The sequence below is a fragment of the Rhododendron vialii genome, chromosome 12a, assembly GCF_030253575.1.
Source record: "Rhododendron vialii isolate Sample 1 chromosome 12a, ASM3025357v1".
In the NCBI taxonomy this organism is placed as follows: Eukaryota; Viridiplantae; Streptophyta; class Magnoliopsida; order Ericales; family Ericaceae; genus Rhododendron; species Rhododendron vialii.
The window spans coordinates 11,200,078-11,219,049 of record NC_080568.1 but is presented as its reverse complement, the minus strand read 5'-3'; the positions used below and the strand labels follow the sequence as shown (position 1 = coordinate 11,219,049).

General features: G+C 37.6%; 2 protein-coding genes across 5 annotated transcripts; both read left to right on the top strand.

The window, feature by feature from the left end:
- Positions 1-7,191: 7,191 nt before the first annotated feature.
- On the top strand, positions 7,192-10,485 carry LOC131311605 (putative nucleobase-ascorbate transporter 9). The gene is made up of 4 exons (XM_058339104.1): positions 7,192-8,231; positions 8,369-8,533; positions 9,987-10,145; positions 10,264-10,485. The coding sequence occupies exons 2-4, from the start codon at positions 8,517-8,519 to the stop codon at positions 10,397-10,399; spliced, it is 312 nt and encodes a 103-aa protein (XP_058195087.1). The 5' UTR covers positions 7,192-8,231; positions 8,369-8,516; the 3' UTR covers positions 10,400-10,485.
- Positions 10,486-10,509: 24 nt separating this feature from the next.
- Positions 10,510-15,513, top strand: LOC131311602 (probable nucleolar protein 5-2). Of its 4 annotated transcripts, XM_058339103.1 has the most exons (7): positions 10,514-10,902; positions 10,982-11,101; positions 11,720-11,876; positions 12,166-12,402; positions 12,947-13,126; positions 13,224-13,388; positions 15,221-15,513. In XM_058339103.1, the coding sequence occupies exons 4-7, from the start codon at positions 12,223-12,225 to the stop codon at positions 15,230-15,232; spliced, it is 537 nt and encodes a 178-aa protein (XP_058195086.1). In that variant the 5' UTR covers positions 10,514-10,902; positions 10,982-11,101; positions 11,720-11,876; positions 12,166-12,222; the 3' UTR covers positions 15,233-15,513. The 4 variants fall into 4 exon arrangements, with proteins under 4 accessions (XP_058195085.1, XP_058195084.1, XP_058195086.1 ...); XM_058339102.1 differs by having other exon boundaries at positions 10,510-10,902; positions 11,720-12,402; positions 13,224-15,513; XM_058339101.1 differs by having other exon boundaries at positions 10,510-10,902; positions 10,982-12,402; positions 13,224-15,513.
- Positions 15,514-18,972: the final 3,459 nt, after the last annotated feature.

The following is an 18,972-nucleotide window of genomic DNA, read 5'->3' as shown; positions in this document are numbered from 1 at the left end:
TTAGAAAAGTTCTTTTTAGCAGTGTCCGGGGTGGGGTGCGCGAAACACAGAATCACTCCTTACCTTATTTCCTTATAAGTATTAGGGTTTTTTTTTTGCCTATATATTGATGTATATGAGAGCAAAGAGGTGTGTGACTGAAATCATGTGAAGGAGAGGGTGAGGTCGAGTGGGTGAGCCGGTGGGGCTCACCAGAGCGGTGGAGAGCCAGTTGTGGCTCTCCCGGATAAATTTTTTTATTTCGTATTATTGTGTAAATAATATTAAGGAAATTTTTCCTCATATCATTGTATTGTTGAGTGATCCCGGATCCTAATAACTGGTATCAGAGCACAGGAGAGCAAAGGGGGGTCACCAAAAAAAACATATGACCTCCATTGACGCACAGTTTGTGTGCCTCACAGAGACGATCGCCATGGTATGTGGGCGGTTGGGTTTCGTCATCGGAAGAAGTCTCACAGGCGTTAGTGGATTGTCGGACGCAAATTACGGCATCCCAAGGTGTGATGTGGGCGGTCAAGCAGCGGAGGGTCGCGGCTAGAAATGGGTTTGCTGCGGACATCTCAGGTTTGAGATGTGGAGCATCCGGGTTTGGATGCGGGCACTTCGGACGGGGTGCGAGCACTCTGTTGCGGGGGTGCTAAATATCAACGAGATGTTGATATTGCAACCAGACAGCGCTGCGGGTTCAGCTACGGAAGATCTAATCTTGCAGGAAGACACTCAGTTAGGCGTGTACTCCGTGAGGGGGTGCCGAGACGTTGACTTAGGTAGTGATAACAGGCGCTTGCTAGAGTAGCTAAACGGTTTGACGATTACCCCACTTGGTTGGAAGGGAGTGATTGTTGGGATTCCACTCAAGTGAGGTGGTGTGCGTGAAGCACAGGATCACTTCCTACCTTATTTCTTTACGAGTATTAGGGTTTTCTTTTTGGCTATATATTGATATATATGAGAGCAAAAAGGTGTGCGACTGAAATCCTGTGAAGGAGAGGGTGAGGTCGAGTGGGTGAACCGGCGTGGCTCATCGGAGCGATAGAGAGCCGGTTGTGGCTCTCCCGGAGAGATTTTTTCATCTTGTATTATTGTGTAAATAATATTAAGGGAGTTTTTCCTCATATCATTGTGTTGTTAAGGGAGTTTTTCCAAACCCCTAGTAGGGTAGGGTTTGCGGGAGTTCGGTCAGAGGAGATCACCACGCTGCAACACCATCTCGGCATTCAAGTCCATGGCTGGAGAAAAGAATAGAGAGCAAAAGAAAAATATTTGTAAGATTATTAGTATTATGGATTCTAGTCGAATGATTCATTTGTTTTTTAGGGTGTTTGGCCGCTTGTTTTTTGCCTTTTCTACTTCTCATTTTCACATTTTGGATGTTTGGCTGACTACCCACAAAATGAGTTCTCATAGAATGAGTTCTCTAATTTCATGTTTCTAGAGGAGAAGTCAAAAAGGGGCGTGGAGCTCCTTTTCCCATTTTCAAACTTTCAAGTGGTGTGATTGGAGACCATAATACCCTCCACTTTTTCAGATAATAACCAAGATACTCCATGTTAACGTATGTTATCTGTATTGTTTGCACATGTCCATCTTCCACCACTAGAATACCCCATTTTACAAATTTATCTATATACAAAACATTCAATAAAGCTAGCGATACCGAACTAGTTGGTACCAATAATTAATGTACATAATGGCGTGTGAGACAAATTTTTTGGTCTCACATAAATAATCCAAACCGTTTATCAATTAACTAAGAATAATACAATTTCACAATATAACTTTTAAAAAATTGATCAAACCATTATTTATACACATTATATCCCATAATAAATAATCAAGGGCAACATGGTAAAACACCAACTCATAACTCATTTTCATCACATATCTCCCAAACAATACTTCTATTGCAAAATGCATTCTATACATATCATGATCCAAATACTCTACCAGATTCAAAATATATTCTAACCAAAATTCCAAAAGCCAAAAAGCTAAAAAGTTGAAAATGAAAAGCTAAAAAGTAGGCTCTCAAACACCTCTTTTATCTATGAGTGGCTAAAATCCTCAACTAGGGTTGAAGATGAAACCCTATAAGTTTTATTGAGTAATGTTATGAGTATGATTTTTCCTACGTGCGTTTATAGTTTATTGTTCTGATCTCATAAATTAATTTGGTTGAATCTTGGATATGGATTCAATTGGAATGGATTTTTTTTCATGATTTGATATCACCCTATTAATCGATTGCTTGGTTTATGAGAGTTTATATTTAAGTTCGGGATATCTACTGTGATTTGTTCATACGAATACAATTGATGATTTTGGCTTAAACTTTTGAAGCAAAGGAGGAACATATTTTTGATCTAAATAAAAAGGGCTTAACTTTAAATTATCCACGGTGGTGAAGATTAGCTTCTAAATCATTGTGTCGAAATCAAAGGGAAAATCATTGCATAAGATTAGTTGATAAATATTTGTGGGTGTGCATTCCGATACCCTAGTTACTTTTCTCAACCGGTAATCTCAATCCTTTTCCATGCTAGTTAATTTTATTATAATTTTGTCATTTTTTATTCAATTTTTAGTTTAAAAATTAATCATAACTTTTGTCGATTAGGTTAGGGTTGAATCAATTTGAGTTTATTTAGTTTTTCCTATTGAAAAATCAAAAGTCCTATGGGTTCGACCTCGCACTTGCATAACTATACTTCAATACGATTCGTGCGCTTGCGAGTACATTAAAATTTCACAACATATTTATTTGGCACATTATGCAGCAATGAGAATTGGATTTAACGCTTAATTATTTCACTACTACAATAATAGATGTGGGTCACACTAAGGAGATTCACAAAGATCACGGTTTTCAGTGAAAGCGTGATAAAAAGTGGTGCTTAATTTTTTTTGATCTCAGTTTAAGTCCAAAGCTGAGATAAAAAGTGAGTTTTAGCACGGAATAAAAAATCTCGCTCTTGCGGCGAGATAAAAGAAAAACAACCTCACCCTTGCAGCGTGATAAAAAATTTTAGGGCAAAAAAAAATGAGATAAAAAATCTCGCTCTCGTGGCGAGATAAAACAGAAAAGACATCACTCTTGTGGCATGATAAAATATTTTCAATAAGTCTACAAACCATGAAACCAGCCATGGACCCAACCCATGACTGCTGACGTGGCAGGATGGCCCCACGTCAACAGTTGAAAAAAAAAAAAAAACCAAATCTGGTTCTCTCTCCTCCCTCTTCACCAATGACCAATATTCCCCCATGGACGCCCCCCACCTTCCCTCAGAGTCTTAGAACTCCTCCACTCGCCCAACCATAACCCACTGGTTCCACTCCCACCAGCCGCCGCCGCCGCCAATTCCACCAAATGATCTCCTGCAAAAGAAAAACAAATTTCATAAAAGTTGCAGAAAATTGAGTTTGGAACACCCACCAAACAATTTCAGAAATATAAATTGCATAATCTGAGGAGGGGACAGGAATTGGGAGGCCGGAAAAGACTTCTAGAGGCGGAGGGCGAGCAGGATGACAATGCCGGAGACTGCCATAGCAGTGGACAGAACCACCCCTTGTGAATTCAAGATTGAAAACATGCCTAGAGAAAGAGAGAGATAGTTGAAACAGAGATGATGTCTTCTTTTTTGGTGGGTGAATGGATCTTCAATGGAGGTCGTTTGGGTGGAATCGGCGGAGGCAACGGCGGGTGGGAGTAGAGGCGCAGCGGCGACAGCAGAGGTAGGAGGAGAGGACGGGGTGGACCGACACAGGTGATGGGCGGCGATGACGTTGTGGTCGCCGGAGGCCGGAGGGTTGGTCGCCGGAGATAAATCCGGTGGTGGTGGTGGGAGTTGCGGGTGGTGGTGGGAGTTGCGGGTGGTTATGGGTGTTGACCTCTCCTCCTCCCTCCCTCCCTCTCTCCATGAACCAGAGATGGGTATTGGGATAAATTGATTTTTCAGTTTTTTTTTTTTTAAATTTCGGGGTTTTTGCTGACGTGGTCGTGGGCTCCGCGCCACGTCAGCAGTCATGGGTTGGGTCAAGGGTTGGTTTCATGGTCTGTAGACTTATTGAAATATTTTAGGGCAGAAAACGATGAGGTAAAAGATCTTGCTCTTGTGGCGAGATAAAAGAGAAAAGACCCCACCCTTGTGGCGTGATAAAAAAGAGAAAAGACCTTACCCCTATGGCGTGATAAAAGATTTTAGGGTGGAAAAGAATGAGATAAAAGATTTCGCTCTTGATGCGAGATAAAAGAGAAATGACCTGGATTAAACTTTGAAAACCTGGATTAAACTTTTGCAGGCTGCTCAGAATCCCGAAGAAAGCAAGCTCTGTTGTCATTTGCTTAGATGAACCAAGACGAGTGTTCTTTCGAGCAAGGCAAGTAGTGACATTATTACACCATCCTTCTCCCTGAAAATACATATCCGACGTTGTTAGCTCGTACTTGTAAGAAAAATATGCATCGACCCATCATAGATTTGTATGATGACAGTCTCATAACTCAAGTCTGGCATTTTGGATCTTAGAGCTCTTGCCGGACTGAGTTCTACCATTTCTCCCCATCATAGATTTGTACTGAATCTTTATGGTTTATTGTAGTAGTGAAACTTAATTATTTTGGATGTCTTCCAAATGTTTGACATATTAGGTAAAAAAGTAATTATATTATTATGGCTTAGCCTTGTCTGAAAAGGATTAAAATCTAATTGGGAAGCCACCATTGAAATTGAACAATAGAAACACAAAATCCATGTGAAATGATTAGTTTATATGAAAAAAATCTAAAGTTTGTCCATAATGTTATAATCTGGAGGTTGTGATAATTTTCATAAAAGTACGAAGGGCACACTACAACAAAAAACACTATTATCTACTAAATTTACTAGCTAAAACTAAATTTTTCGCTCCAAGAAAATCCTTTGACCAACAACTAATTTTGATTGGCAAAAGATCTGTTGTCATATTTTTAAATTTTTTTAAACAATGTTTATATATGTATTTTTATATATTTTAATATCATGTTAATTGCATTTCAAAAAATTCAGCAAATTAAGGGAAAAAAAAGTTTTCTCACTTTAGGAAGTAAGTATAAATATTTTTGTTTTCCCGATGTAACAAAAGTTCTTGGCTAGCTTAGTGGTAAAGGCTTGAGAAATCAACTAAGAGTGCGTGGTTCGAAACTTGGCAATGACAAAAAAAAAAATGGTCTAATATATACAAAGAAAAGATCATGCACAATGATTTTTCATCTCAGTTTATTGTGTGATCATTTTGAACTTTCAATCACGGTTATTTAAAGTGACATACGATCACACTAAAGAGAAACGATCACGCCCAAGAGAAACAATCACGGCTTAAAACCATGATAAAAAGAGAAACGATCATGCCTTTTGACCGTGATTGTTTCTCTCTTTCAATCACGGTTTATTTAAAGTGACATACGATCACACTAAAGAGAAACGATCATGCCCAAGAGAAACAATCACGGCTTAAAACCATGATAAAAAGAGAAACGATCATGCCTTTTGACCGTGATTGTTTCTCTCTTTCAATCACGGTTTATAACCGCGATAAAAGAGAGTGACTTACAATCACACCCAGATCTATCACGCTAGCAGGAGCGTGATGAAAAACTTATAATCACGACCAATAACTGTGATTTTTATGATTTATTGTAGTAGTGTTTGGGCATATAATTCATTGTTTTCTTGATGGGTCAAAGGCTTTTGTCTATATGACTAAGAATTGGACTAGCTAGATACATTAATTAGATTCCTAAGTTAAATTTCGGGAGAATTGGGTGGCATGGCCCACCTGTGACATATAAAAGGGAGAATGAGGGTTTTGCTCGGTACTTTCTGGATACCACGCTCAAAGGAGCTCTCGGCCGTGGAAGAAGTTTGGGGCTGAAATCACTGACTTCGCGAGGAACATTCAGTTAATATGAGCGGCTAACTCCATTCCCTGGGGGAAGATGAAGATGAAGCACCGGTCCAAGTTAACTTTGTATATGTTTAATTTTAGGTTTTAATATTCGGATTGATTGTTTAACTAGAACTCGTTTCAGTTTTATAGAATGATTTTAATTCTTTCAATTTGTTTGGTATTTATATCCGCAGTTTTCAAATATGGAGTTAAACAATAGTTTTCACTGATTGTGGTTGGAGTTCTGAGATAGATTATGCTCATAAGACGGATCGTGCTGTTAGGTGACCAGACCATGCTACTGAAAGACTGTCCGCATTATGAGATAGTCTATGTCTTTTAACAACCCGATTATTGTCTTGACGATTACCCAAAGAGATTGCAAACTCTAACGATAGTCTTTAATGATTCGAATGTTAAAACTAACCTATGCATATCATTGTTATGCGGTCGGGGTAGATTCGAAACCCTAGATACTTCCTCCACTAGTTTTCAATCAATTAATTAGTTGTTCTCTTACTCTATTAAGTCTTCTCAAATCAAACAATTCAATCTTTTTTTTCTAAATTAATCTAAAAGTTAATTGAAATTACAGTAACTTAGCCATACTGTCCTTGTGGATTCGACACTCGATCTTAACCACTGTTTTACGGAGTAGTAGTTAACTCAAATTAGGGTTTTATAAATATATTTTTGACACAAAACGACGCGGTCACTCACTTTCTAGCTACTAGGGGTATGGTTGTGTAGGTGTCTCCACTTGGGAGGCCTATCCACCGGTTTGGCTATCTACGCCTTTGTCTAAGGATGAATATGCACTTTGATTTATTTCTTTTTATCATTCGTACTCTTTATCAATGAATTGATTACCTTGTTGGCAAAAAAAAAAATCATTGGTGATTAGTGTGGAGCATTGCTTCAAGATCAACGAAAGTTTTGGACACGGGAGCCTCGTACACTCAACTAGCCTTTGTATCAAATCAATTATTTTCTGAAACTAACTACGTCTTGAAGTCAAGCCGCCTCCTTACAACCATTTAACTTTACAGATTGTTCTTCTTATTGCTTCACAATTCATAGTACCCATTCAATAGGAGAAGGAACCTACACTACAACAAATTTGATTTTTAATAGCATAATTTTACAGCATTCTTTAAAAAATGCTATAATAGAGTTGCATATTGAGCTTAAGATAGCGTGCATGGCAGCGGAAGACTTTTGATAGCATTCAACTAACTCAATTACAGTGTTCACCAATAAAAAAGGCGTCAGTCTCAATTGGGGGAAAATTTTAAGACGCCAAAAGAATCACTTGGTGGGAAATCTCTGTCTCTCCAATTTCGTTCCAACTCTCCGCCGATCTCACCATCGTCATTCTCTCTCTCTCTCTCTCTCTCCCTCTCTCTCTCACGAAGCTGAGAGCAAAGGAATGGCGTGATTCAAAGTCATTGCCTTCACCAATCGAGCACCGGCAGCCCCACCATCCGACCTCGATCCCGTCATCTACAAGCCCTATCGCTTGTCTGACCTCGACCACTTCTCGGTAAGTTGAATAATTGCTCTCTCAACGTTTATTCTTGATTTCCTTTGGAGTTTTGATTCAGAGATCTATTTTAGGGTTTTCAATTTGGGTTCTCGATTTTGGGGTTTTGTTTTGGGATTTCAATTTTGAGGGTTTCGATTCCAGGTTTTGCTTGGGGCTGCTCTACTTTGAACTTTGTTGATATGCTCTGGGTTTGAACTTTTTATGGGCTTAATATTTGAGTTTGAAATCATATGTAACACAAATTTGCCCCCCACCTGTTCAGCTTTTTTCCCAATTAGTTTCAGTTTGTGGAAACAATGGTGTGGAAGATGTTTAAAGGGGATATGCTTATGCAAACAGTAGAGGAGGACAAAAATGAAATGGGTGTGGTGAATTTATATGTGGGTAATCTCCCAAATGAAATGAATGTTGTTTGGCTAGGCCAAATATTCAACCACTATGAACAAGTGGTTATTAACATTGCCCTAAGATCAGCATTCTCCTGCGTGGATGTCTATTGATCTTAGGAATTATTTAGACAGTATACTTGCAACTGTCACGGAGATTGTTCTAGATAAATTGATTGATTTTTTTCTTGGTATTTGAGAGTTCTAGGAGTTGAAAAAAGAAAATTTTGAGTTTTGAACAAATGACGATAATTCTTGTGTGATACATTCGTCTTGATTAACTGGAGAAATCTGCAGAGTTCAAGAATACAATGGTTACCCTATCGGTTGGTTGTTGTTGACATCTCAAGCTTCAAATATTGTTGGTATTCCTTTCACTTTTATTGGTGGTAGTGATTTAGAGAGACTCTGAATGTCTGATGCAGGAATGCATCAGGTACAGTCTTCTGAAGGATCAGAGTTGGAGCCAAAGCTCTATAAAATTTGTTTGGGTATTTTGCAGTTTGTTTACCGGGACAACGGAGAGATGCTTGTGAAAAGGGCTTGTCCCTATGACTTTGCTGTATTTATCACCAAATTGGTAAAACAGGAGAGGCATCAGATTGATAACTTTTCTCTTGAAGTCTCGATTCCATCTAGTGTTGTGGAAAATGAACAAGAGTTTTTTGTAAGTGTTATTTTATTTTGTTCACTAATTGGTTATGAATTCTCGGATCATTCATACATCATTTTGTACATTTTCAGTTTTCTACTATGAACTTTTCACCCATGCAGTTTACTGTTTACCTATCTCACTATGATTGCTATAACCTTACCCTTATAGATGCGATATTACCTCCCTTGGTAACGTGTCCTAATGTCAGCTTTAAGTTATTTGGTAACATTAAGTCATGAACTAATGGCAGTTTAGTTCCCCAAGTGATGCAGTAGCCAAAGAGGAGGAGTTCCATTTTAAGCATGCCAAGGCCCATTTCTACTAACCGGTATTTTCGTAATATTATTGATCGTGGAATTAGGCGACGGGCTTGCTTGGGTTCGATTGGAAACGGGCCGACGGTCAGAACACAGTGCCTCCGGCCCTGTGCCGTGTGTTGTTTAGCCTTTTGAGGCCGTTTAGGCCTCCGTTTGGGCCTTCGAACCATTTCGGGCCATTCTTTACGCTTTAATAACTTTCCGTAGGAAAGTCCAATTCAGCCCATTCTTTTTTCTAATGTTTTGTTTTCCCGTCTAGTTTGTGGGTCCGAATTAATTTCGGTATTGTTTCTTTATGTTTTCTAGGGTTCTTTATATTCCGTTTTATGCCAGAGGGCAAAACAGTTGATTAATGATAAAGAAAAGAGTCAGAGAGAGTTTCTCTAAAATATTGAGTTTGTGATTGTCCTCATCGCTTCGATCATCAGTTTTCTTATACGCTTCCCTGCATCACCAAGCTTCTTTCAGGTAATATTTGACTAGGTAGACCAAATTTTGAGTAACATGATTGTTTAATGGGCAGTTTCTGTCTGGTCAATCTTAGAGAAGTAGAGAACGGTCCTATCATTGGAAATTGATTGGGAAAAACTTCAGGATCAGCTCTTATAGTTGATAGTTCGAAGTGCTACTAGGGTTATAGTGTATTTAGAGATGAAGTGCATGGATGACAAGTGTGGTTTAAGCATTTTCTGGTATAAGATGTCCTTCGACTCCCTTTGGCATAAAAAGTTCTGCAAGGCCCTTTGAACTTCCAGGCAAACAGGGGGAATTTTTAAGACAGTTTTCCTTAGCTTTGGCATAAAAAGTTCTGCAAGTCCCTTTGAACTTCCAGGCAAACAGGGGGAATTTTTAAGACAGTTTTCCCTAGCTAGCATTAATTTTGATCTATCATGCTACATCTAATGCCTTACGCATTCACTTTGAAATCAAATTTTTTTGTTGTTCATTTTTGGTGACAGATATTCAACATCTCTTTCTATGGTTATGCATTACGGTTAGTCGTGCAAGGAATAATTAGATCTTTGTAATTTTGTATGTTGTGCTCTTAGTTTTCTGTTGCCTTCTTTAAGGATTTTCTTTTTTCCATCACTGTTACATCTGAGAGAGTACAACTGGGGAAATGTTAATTTTATTTTTGTTTCTTTCAGGTTATATATGAAAAGGAAGTACGATTATGAACTTTTGTTTTTTTTCGGTGATTTTCAGAAGTTTGAAAGGACAATGAGAGGTATGCAGGGTGCTCTCATTGTTGCCTCTTGTTTCCAGATGCTTATCGGCTTTTTAGGAGTGTGGAGAAATGTTGTAAGGTCATTATTGTAACTTGCAGTATTTTTTGTGTTGCTTAGTCACAACTAAACTGTTTGCTTATTCAGATCATTTTTTTGACAGATTTCTGTTTTTGGATCTATTTCTCATTTATTTCAGGTTTCTTACCCCTCTTTCTATGGTTCCTCTCCTGACTTTTACTGGACTTGGGCTATACTATCTTGGTTTTCAAATGGTAAGATTCGCTGATCCTTCAACACATGTTTTGTCTTTAATCCTGGCTTTTCTAGTTTAGACCTGATAGCAACTTCATTTTTGCTCCCTTACTCAATCTTTAGTTCTGAAAAATAAAGTAAAAGGCCCTTCCGAAGGGAGTAAAATTCTAAGCACTACAACAAAGATGGCTTTTCATAGCATTATCTAATAGCATTCTTTTAAGAATGCTATGAAAGAGAACCGATTATAGCGTTCGGCGATTAGGAGGGGCGGAAAAACTCGTCCAGAGATTACTATAGCGTTCATTAAAGTAAACAATAGCGTTCCACCAAAATTACTTTAATTGGCGCCCTAAATGCAACACCCCCTTCCGAAAATTTCATTCTTTCCTCCTCAGAGGCGCAAATCTTCTTCGTTGTCGGCGTTGAAACCCTAGAAATCAACTCAGTTCTTGCGTTGTATCAGAAATGGCAAGTTTCACTCAAGCTTCTCCTGGCGACGCCAAATCGGGTGAGGCGATCTTCAGGCCCAAGTGCGCTGAACAGTTCCACACAATCGAGAAATGCATTGGACACAAACAAGGTCTCCCTCTCTCTCTCTGAAAAACTTCGTCTCCCCTCTTTCCCCCTTCCTCCCACTCTCCTCATTCTCCCCTGTACAGAAAAACGAGGATGTAAGCACTAAGCCCCACTGGTCTCCGCCATTTGCGAGCGAGAGAAGTTTCCAGAAATCAAGCCCAATTTCAGAGAACCCACGAGTAGCAACAACATGCGACAGATACGTACGGCAAGCTGGTTGCCTCTCTCTCTCTCTCTCTCTCTCTCTCTCTCTCGGTCCCTCCCTCTCTTGCTATACATATACAGGAAAATCTACAACTACCAATTTTAGAGAAACCTAGGTTTTTTTCTAGAAAAGAAACCAAATTCAAAAACCCTCAATTGTTTTCAGAAATTAAGCACAAAGTGTAAGCCCTAGTTCTCTTATATAGCCCTAAATTAACTCCTGGTTCGTATAAATTAGTATATATGGCTTGGTTTTCATTATGCGCATAAGAGTAATTTATGAGTTCATGGAGAAGAATTGATACCTTGACTCGTTGAGAGTGTTCTAGTTACATTCAATACTCAATAGAATGTCAAACATCATATATTGGGTTCTTCTTGATCAAGTTTTTTGTCACTTTAATGGGAATAGGGCCTATAGGCAACTGGATATCTTCATATTTTGCCTTTTTGGGATTTGTATTATCTGAAAAGAGATTTGATACTAAATGAGCAAGGTCTGCTTCCTTTTTAAACATTTAATGGGTTTTGAAGTTTAACAGTCATTTTGTTAGCTATATGAGCAATGGGTGTTTATTATTGGGTGTTTAATACTACTTCCTATTTATCCTTGAAAGGTAACTGGCATTCCAGTGGGTGCAACTGAACTCTGTGGACTTAGAGAAAACCGTGGTAGAAAATGATATGAAGAATGCTTGGGGCCAACTCCATTCCTATGACATAGCTATTTAGTAAAACATCTTCTTTGGAAATCACTTCAACCACTCCCGAGAGGTATACGACTGTTGAAAATTTTAATAGAACCCACTCAACCAAATAAGTTTTTTCACAGTTCACCATCTTTGTCTGGAAAACTTCCTGTTGAACTTCATGAATTTTGCTACATTTATTAAAGTTCAAGCTAAAGTGTAAATGAATTTGCTCGAATGGTCTAGTTGGGGCCATAATTGTTGTAACTTGTAATGTAATGAAGTAGGCGACTCCCATTTATTGCTCTATCTCTCTTTGTAGAGTAAAAGAGTTTGTTTCACCCATGGTTTTTATTGTTTTTTTGCTTATCAAGAGAAAGAGAAGATAGCAAGTTAACAGACTAATTTGTAGTAGCACATCAGATATAGGGATGTGTAAAAGCCAATTGCAAAAAATTGGCTCAGAGAAGTGCTTCAACCTGCCAGCTTATTCATGTGTCCAAGAAGGTCTGGATCATACGTTGAGGCTGGCAGAACATGTGGCTGCAGAGATAGCTCTGAACACACTTGCAAACAGAGGCCCTTCTAAGGCGCTGGCTTCAAAAGTTTTGGTAAGTGATTCACTGTGGTGGTTTCCCTTCACCACTAAGTTTGGTTGGTCATTTTGGTCGTAAAATGGAGTGCTTATTGTCTTCTAGCATCACTTTGGAAAAATTCCATTAGTTATCGGCTTGAACTAGCAATATAGGTGGTAGACATACTAGCACAGAAGTTAGGGAAAACATTGGTAATAGAGATTCAAGTTATGGTATATTGTGGGAAGATCTAGAACTCTTTGTAACCTTACCTGCGAACTTCTTCACCAATGCCTTAATCCAATCTCACAATGACTGAATATCTGCCAGGTTTTATCTGGTAAACCGAATGATTTTTCTGTTCAATGTACTTACATGAGTAATGCCATGGTTGAACTATTTTTTGTTATTGAGATTGTTTTTCTTTTGTAGATTACATTAGTTATTTGCCCACCACATTCACATTTACATTAGTTATTTGCCCTAAACAGGTTCACACTAGAAGCAAAAGTTGACTAGCAAAAACATGAGATATAATTCATGTGTCTGACTCTTGCTTTGATTGGATATCAACTTTCAGGTTGTGAAGCTAAAAGCTTTCTCCAAGTTTGAGAACACATCTGAAGCCTTGTCGGCAGCCACCTTGTTGATTGATAGCAAGCCTAGCAAAGGTCTGCGCAAGTTTTTACGTGCTCATTGTGATGGTGAAACATTAGCTGTTGCTGATTCTAAACTTGGAAATGCCATTAAGGAGAAGCTGGTGACCTACTACTCATTTAAAAGATTATTAGATGCAATTCCACTAGTTATTCTCATTCTTCAATTCCATGTAAGTTGGAACAATTTATGTCTTGCAGCAAATTGAATGTGTTCACAACAATACTGTCATGGAACTGATGAGAGGGGTAAGAAGCCAACTGACGGAACTCAAAGCTGGCCTCGCTTCTCAGGATTTGGCTCCAATGAGCTTGGGTTTATCTCACAGCCTATCTCGATATAAGTTAAAATTTAGTTCTGATAAGGTGAGTTCGTTGGTATTTCTCTTTTGGTTGGTAAATTGGCATACTGTCGTTTATAGTTGCTAGAGGTGAATGGTGATCTCTTTGTTATGAAACTTGCATTGCTAATAATTTTTTGTCTTCCCTGCATAATTTCGTTGGATCATGTTCGTGGTCAGTTGTTACAGCCTTTCAAAATGTAACAGCGTAGTGCAGTTTTTATATGTTTTTGGTAGTGAAGTGGGAACTGCATCATTTGGTTTGGGTGAGAAGATGGCTCCTATTATTTGTGTGTGATTCTTTCAGTTGGGGGAGGGGTCCCAAATATCTCTATCCTCCATTTGATCATTTCGCTTAATTGTATTGGGAGTAGCAGACATGAAATGCTTTATGGTCCTGTTCCTAGTCCTAGGCCAACTCCGACTGCCATTATACTTTGGCTAATGAGGAGGAGCCCTGGGATCTTACCACGGCTTCACAAAAGTTTTTTAGAGACGGCCAAGTGGAGCTTGATTGCCAGTTATCTAGCCAAAGGAAAGTACCATTATTACCATTTCCTACCACATACTTTGATAAGAGGATTCCCCAATTCCCTTTATCCAAACACCTTCATATGGTTGATGAGGAAATTTGAGGTTTATTCATGTGCCACAGGTTTTTATTTTTTATTTTTTACTTGTAACTTAAACTTATTTCCGTTGTTTGCGATACCTACCAAGTTCCATTTAACTTTTCCACCAATACTTACGGACCACAACAGTCCATAAGAAAGCTCTTAGCAACATTTCAATCTCTTTCAGAATTTTCTGATGTAAATGAAGATGGAGCACCAATAAACTGCACACAATCTAATAAGAAAGACTGAATACGCTGACCAAACGAAAAGTGTTGAGTTTTACCGTTCTTGATCCTTGGAGTAGTTCTATCATTCAACTGCACACAATCTAATAAGACAACTTTGAGGACATGAGAGGCACACCTAGACATCTCGCTGGAAGCACACCAATTGGGTAGAAAAAACTGACTCAAAACTGTTTATGTAAGTCTGCACTGACCCTGAATAGAACATAGAACTTTTTTGTAGCTTTGGCTGCAGCCCAAAGGCTGACTGAAAATCTTGTAAAGCCTCATTTACAATAAAAAGATCATCAAAAGTAAGATGATTGGTTTGTGATGTTTGGCACTATGGGTGATAAGTGGAATCCCCGTTTACAATTTTTTTTTGTCTGAGAATTGAAAAAACACCCTCCACAACCATTTGGAACAGATATGGATGTATAGGGTCGCCCTGCCAAAGGCTTTTTTCTCCTTTGAAAAAGCCTTTAAGCTCTCAATTCACCTTGTTTTTGCTAGTCAACTTTTGCTAGACAAGTCCTAGAACACCTTGTCTTTTGTCTTTAGGATATACATCCACAACATCCTTAATGTGTCGGCGATGAAGATTAGGAAGTACTCGTTTCCACCTAACAATTCCACTTTAAAGGAATCACATACATGATAGATACATCAGAGTTAACAATATCTTTGTTCGCTCGAAGAGCTGAAAGAAACATTGCTCTGTTTATCCAAGGGTTTAATTCATTCCCCTTTCTAGCTGGAATGGGAGATTTCCTTCTTTAAGAATCTCCCAGCCTTTCTAGCTCATGCAGGTATGGTCCAAGTGTGTTCTGCTATACTGCTAAATGGTTGTTTGCTGGAATATAGTATTATAGCTGCTGAATTAGGAAATTAGTTCCTGAATTTGGTGCATAGAAGTTGGAATGGTTATTTCGAGAGCCTAAAGGTATGCTGGTTGCTGAGTGTTAGAAAGATTTAAATTTTCCAAATTGAAATTGAAATGTTTTCTTTCGTTGTAGGTCTTCAAGTAGAAAGAGAAGATCAATGCTGATCAAAGAAAAAACAGAGAAGATCAATGCTTTGTCATGTGAAGATGGAGATTATGATCTTGCTATCGCCGGTTGAAACTTAGTTGAACCATTTTCCTTGACACTTTCTTTTCTCTTCTTTATTTTAGTATGAAGAGCGGTAGGCTATTTTAGGGCTATTTAGATGTTTATATGATGTCTTTTTGCATTTGGAAGCTACTGGCTTTTTTCTATGTTAACACAATACTTCAATTTGGATGAAATATTATTTATTTCCATGTTAATTTTGTATGTAATTAGGTGAAACATATGGTTGTTGGATTCATAGCAATTATAGCAATTGGATCATTTAGATTTTGGTGCAAAAAAGTGCTACCAAATGAGCATATTGGACGCTATTAATTAGGTCAAATATAGTGAGCTGAACTTTCACAATAAATGAGTGCTATTTTATAACGTGCCATAATGCTATGAGAAAGGACAATGGTTTGTAGCATTCTTGTACCGCTATCAATAATTCAGAGAGTATAACGTACAAAGAATGCTATTAAAGATTTAGATTCATATAGCGCTCGTGCACTGCTATAATAGAGTACTAATAGATAACGTTCCAAAAACGCTATAAAAGAGGAAGAATTTATAGCGTTAAAAGAATGCTATAAAAGAGGAAGAATTTATAGCATTAAAAGAACACTATTAAAAGGTCCAGACTTTTCATAGCATCGGCTAATAAGGCGTTCCTGGGAACACTATCTATTACTTTCTATAGCATTTTTCGCATGCTATAAAACGTAATTTTTGTTGTCCTATTCCTTCACAAGGAATGACTTCTGTGAAGCAAAATTATCTTCATCACCCTAACCCCATCCTTCTCCTTCATTCCTCCATCTTTCCAAATTGCATATGGAAGATTGGAACACCCTTGTCTCGGACTGCATAGTCATATCATGTTGTTGTGAATGCTTAGAGTTAGAAATCTTCGTATCCATCTTGCTCAAACTTCCTTACAAAATGGTCCAAAAGACCAAACGATATGCTAATTAAGAAGAAACTTAATCGAAGGAAAGTACTTAATCTGACAAATACAAAGAAAGTACTTAATCTGACAACTACTAAGAAAGTACTTAATCTGACAAATACTCCAATATCTTCCACTTCAAAACCCCAAATTTTATATAATTGGATTTTTGAGGAATGGACCTCTTGGAAATGCAAAGTACGTCGCAAGCCTCCTATCAATTCTGACATACCCGCCTTCATTCTTGTTAGCGCCATAACTGTTTTGTCACCAAAAGTAATAAAGTAATCCACGCCCCTTTTTGAAGTGCCGAATTCCACAACCTTCATTGCATGAATAATGAGCTTTTCCTCTTCCTCTTCTTTTTATTTCTCTCTTTTAATTTGTAGATGCCCTGCACAATAAAAATGAGAATTCTCAAGGGGTGATAAGCACACTTCAAAACGCACAGCGTGAACACACAGCTGGAAAAACCTTGATTTCACTCCAATAATAAATCAACGTATTCTAGCTAGCAAGATTATTCTTGCAAAAGATGCTAACTTCAACCATGTAGCCAATTTTTCTAATATCCAAAGCAATAAGGTAAAAGCAATGTTAAGAATGACTATACACAAACATTAGTGGACTGTAAACCAAAGCTTAGTATTTGATAGTTTCTTACTTTTTTTATGTGAGTCCAATCCATCGTCTACATGAAATTCTGCACAAATAGGGTGTTCCTTTATTAAATCTATAATTGTTTTGCCACCTGTATTGTCATCAAGGAGGACAAAGTTGTCAAACTCGTTGTCTTCATCCTCTTTATCATCCAGGACCACGAAATCATCAATAACAAGTCTTGGACTCTGAAAAAAGAATATGACAAATCCAACAGTACATGAGTTTAAAATAGGCCATCAACATCACAATATGACATTAAGTAGACTTCTCCTATATATATAGATCTATGTACTTACAATATCAGGTAGACTGGCTTCAGTGATTTTTGCCTGGTACGGCAAATGCTCTGCCAAGCCTATTCCTTCATCCTTAATAAAGTTCAGGGTATCCTCTAGATGCGTGCCATAACAGCCTTCCTTATCAATCACAAAGTGATCATCAGGGTACAATTTTAGGAGGTCGTTAAAGGCATGTTGATTAGATAGATCCGAAGGATGATCAAGGTTCTCAGTAATAGCATAGACGACAAAAGTATAGTTTGCCACCGTAATAATATAACACGATCCGCAATTCCCTTGGTCAGCAACCAGCGGCAATTTCTTCTTCAATTCATCGTTAAGATGCCAAGAAAAGGATTTTCTCCTCTTACCCACCTGTTAAAACCATAGGAATAATTAGATTCTATCCGCATCAATTATAACCTCCTATGATCACATTCTATACAAAAATGATCCTGAAACAAACGGAGCATGAGTCTTCATAACAAACTAATGTTACAATTATCAACTACTAGCTAGTATATATTTATTTGGCTGTTAATAAGGAAACTAACCTATTCAGCAGACTTTTGCTCCCCCACAAACACACACACAAGAAAACTATTATTTGGTTACGCGATATACAACAAAATCCATCACCTCCTCATCTTCCAACCAGTGCCATATTTCATAAATTAAAAGCTTCCTTTGCTTATGTTACTCTATACTTGAGATCGTTTTCCATTGATTATTTTGAGTGTCAGAAAATTACAATTGGTTCGTGAGTTCACCTAGCTATTACCAATGTTTTCAAATCGGGATACGTATCATGTATCGTTATTTAACTGGTATAACTTGTATCGAGATACGTATCGTGTATCTTGAGATACGTTTGCTAGAAGAGTAGGAGTTTCTATTGTGTAGTTGGACAATATTTTAGGAAGAGGGAGAATACTAAAGACAAGAATGGGGAAGGAGAGTATTTGTATTGCACTTGAACTCATACTTTTTTTTGGCTTGGTACAAATGGTTAGAACCCATCCATATTTATATTACTTCATGGAAGACTCTAGTACAAAAATATTTTTATACAAGATAAACTTTGAGGTAATTCTAGAATTACACATGAGACTAATTCTCACTAAACAAAACTCTAGATATTTCACAAGGATATTCTAGAACTTCTAGAGCCAGATATTTTAGAGTTTTTAAAGACTAGATATTTATATCTTTTTCGATAATATCTATCATATTTGGGTTTTGTCAATTATAACTTTGTCAAAATACTAAATTTAGTTTTTGTTTCAACAACATTAATCATAATTAAAATATAATAACACCAACAAACTATGCTTACATTTAAAAAAAAAATTCAAATGCAAAATTTCAAATCTCTCAATTGGGACCTATTACATTAAGGCTTTATGTTCCTTTTGTTAGGAAAAGAAATGTAAGACAAAATATAATCGAAGTATGGTTCTTTCTTTTATACAAGACCTACATTGATGTTGAATTTCTATCAAAGGGTTTGAAAGATACCATAATTAGATTAAACGGCTTAGATTAATGCATTTGGGGTTCCGCTTCTTGAAATAAGGTCCGACTTTTTTCGAATAAGTAATCATATGATACGTATAGAATTAGGATACACGTATAAATCGTAAGATACGTGGTCTTTTGTAAGATTTTCATACAAAAAGGATACATGATGGGATACGTATCGTTCTCCGAAGAAGATGATACAAATCGTAAGATACGTATTGTGTATCGTAGATTTTTAACAACTATGGTTATTATAGAAGGAG

Coding starts and splice junctions, on each gene's coding strand:
- LOC131311605 (XM_058339104.1), top strand. Junction 10,146..10,263: donor GTGTGGAGAAATGTTGTAAG/GTCATTATTGTA, acceptor CATTTATTTCAG/GTTTCTTACCCCTCTTTCTA.
- LOC131311602 (XM_058339102.1), top strand. CDS start 12,223: ATGTGTAAAAGCCAATTGCAAAAAATTGGCTCAGAGAAGTGCTTCAAC. Junction 12,403..12,946: donor CGCTGGCTTCAAAAGTTTTG/GTAAGTGATTCA, acceptor ATCAACTTTCAG/GTTGTGAAGCTAAAAGCTTT. Junction 13,127..13,223: donor ATGCCATTAAGGAGAAGCTG/GTGACCTACTAC, acceptor TATGTCTTGCAG/CAAATTGAATGTGTTCACAA.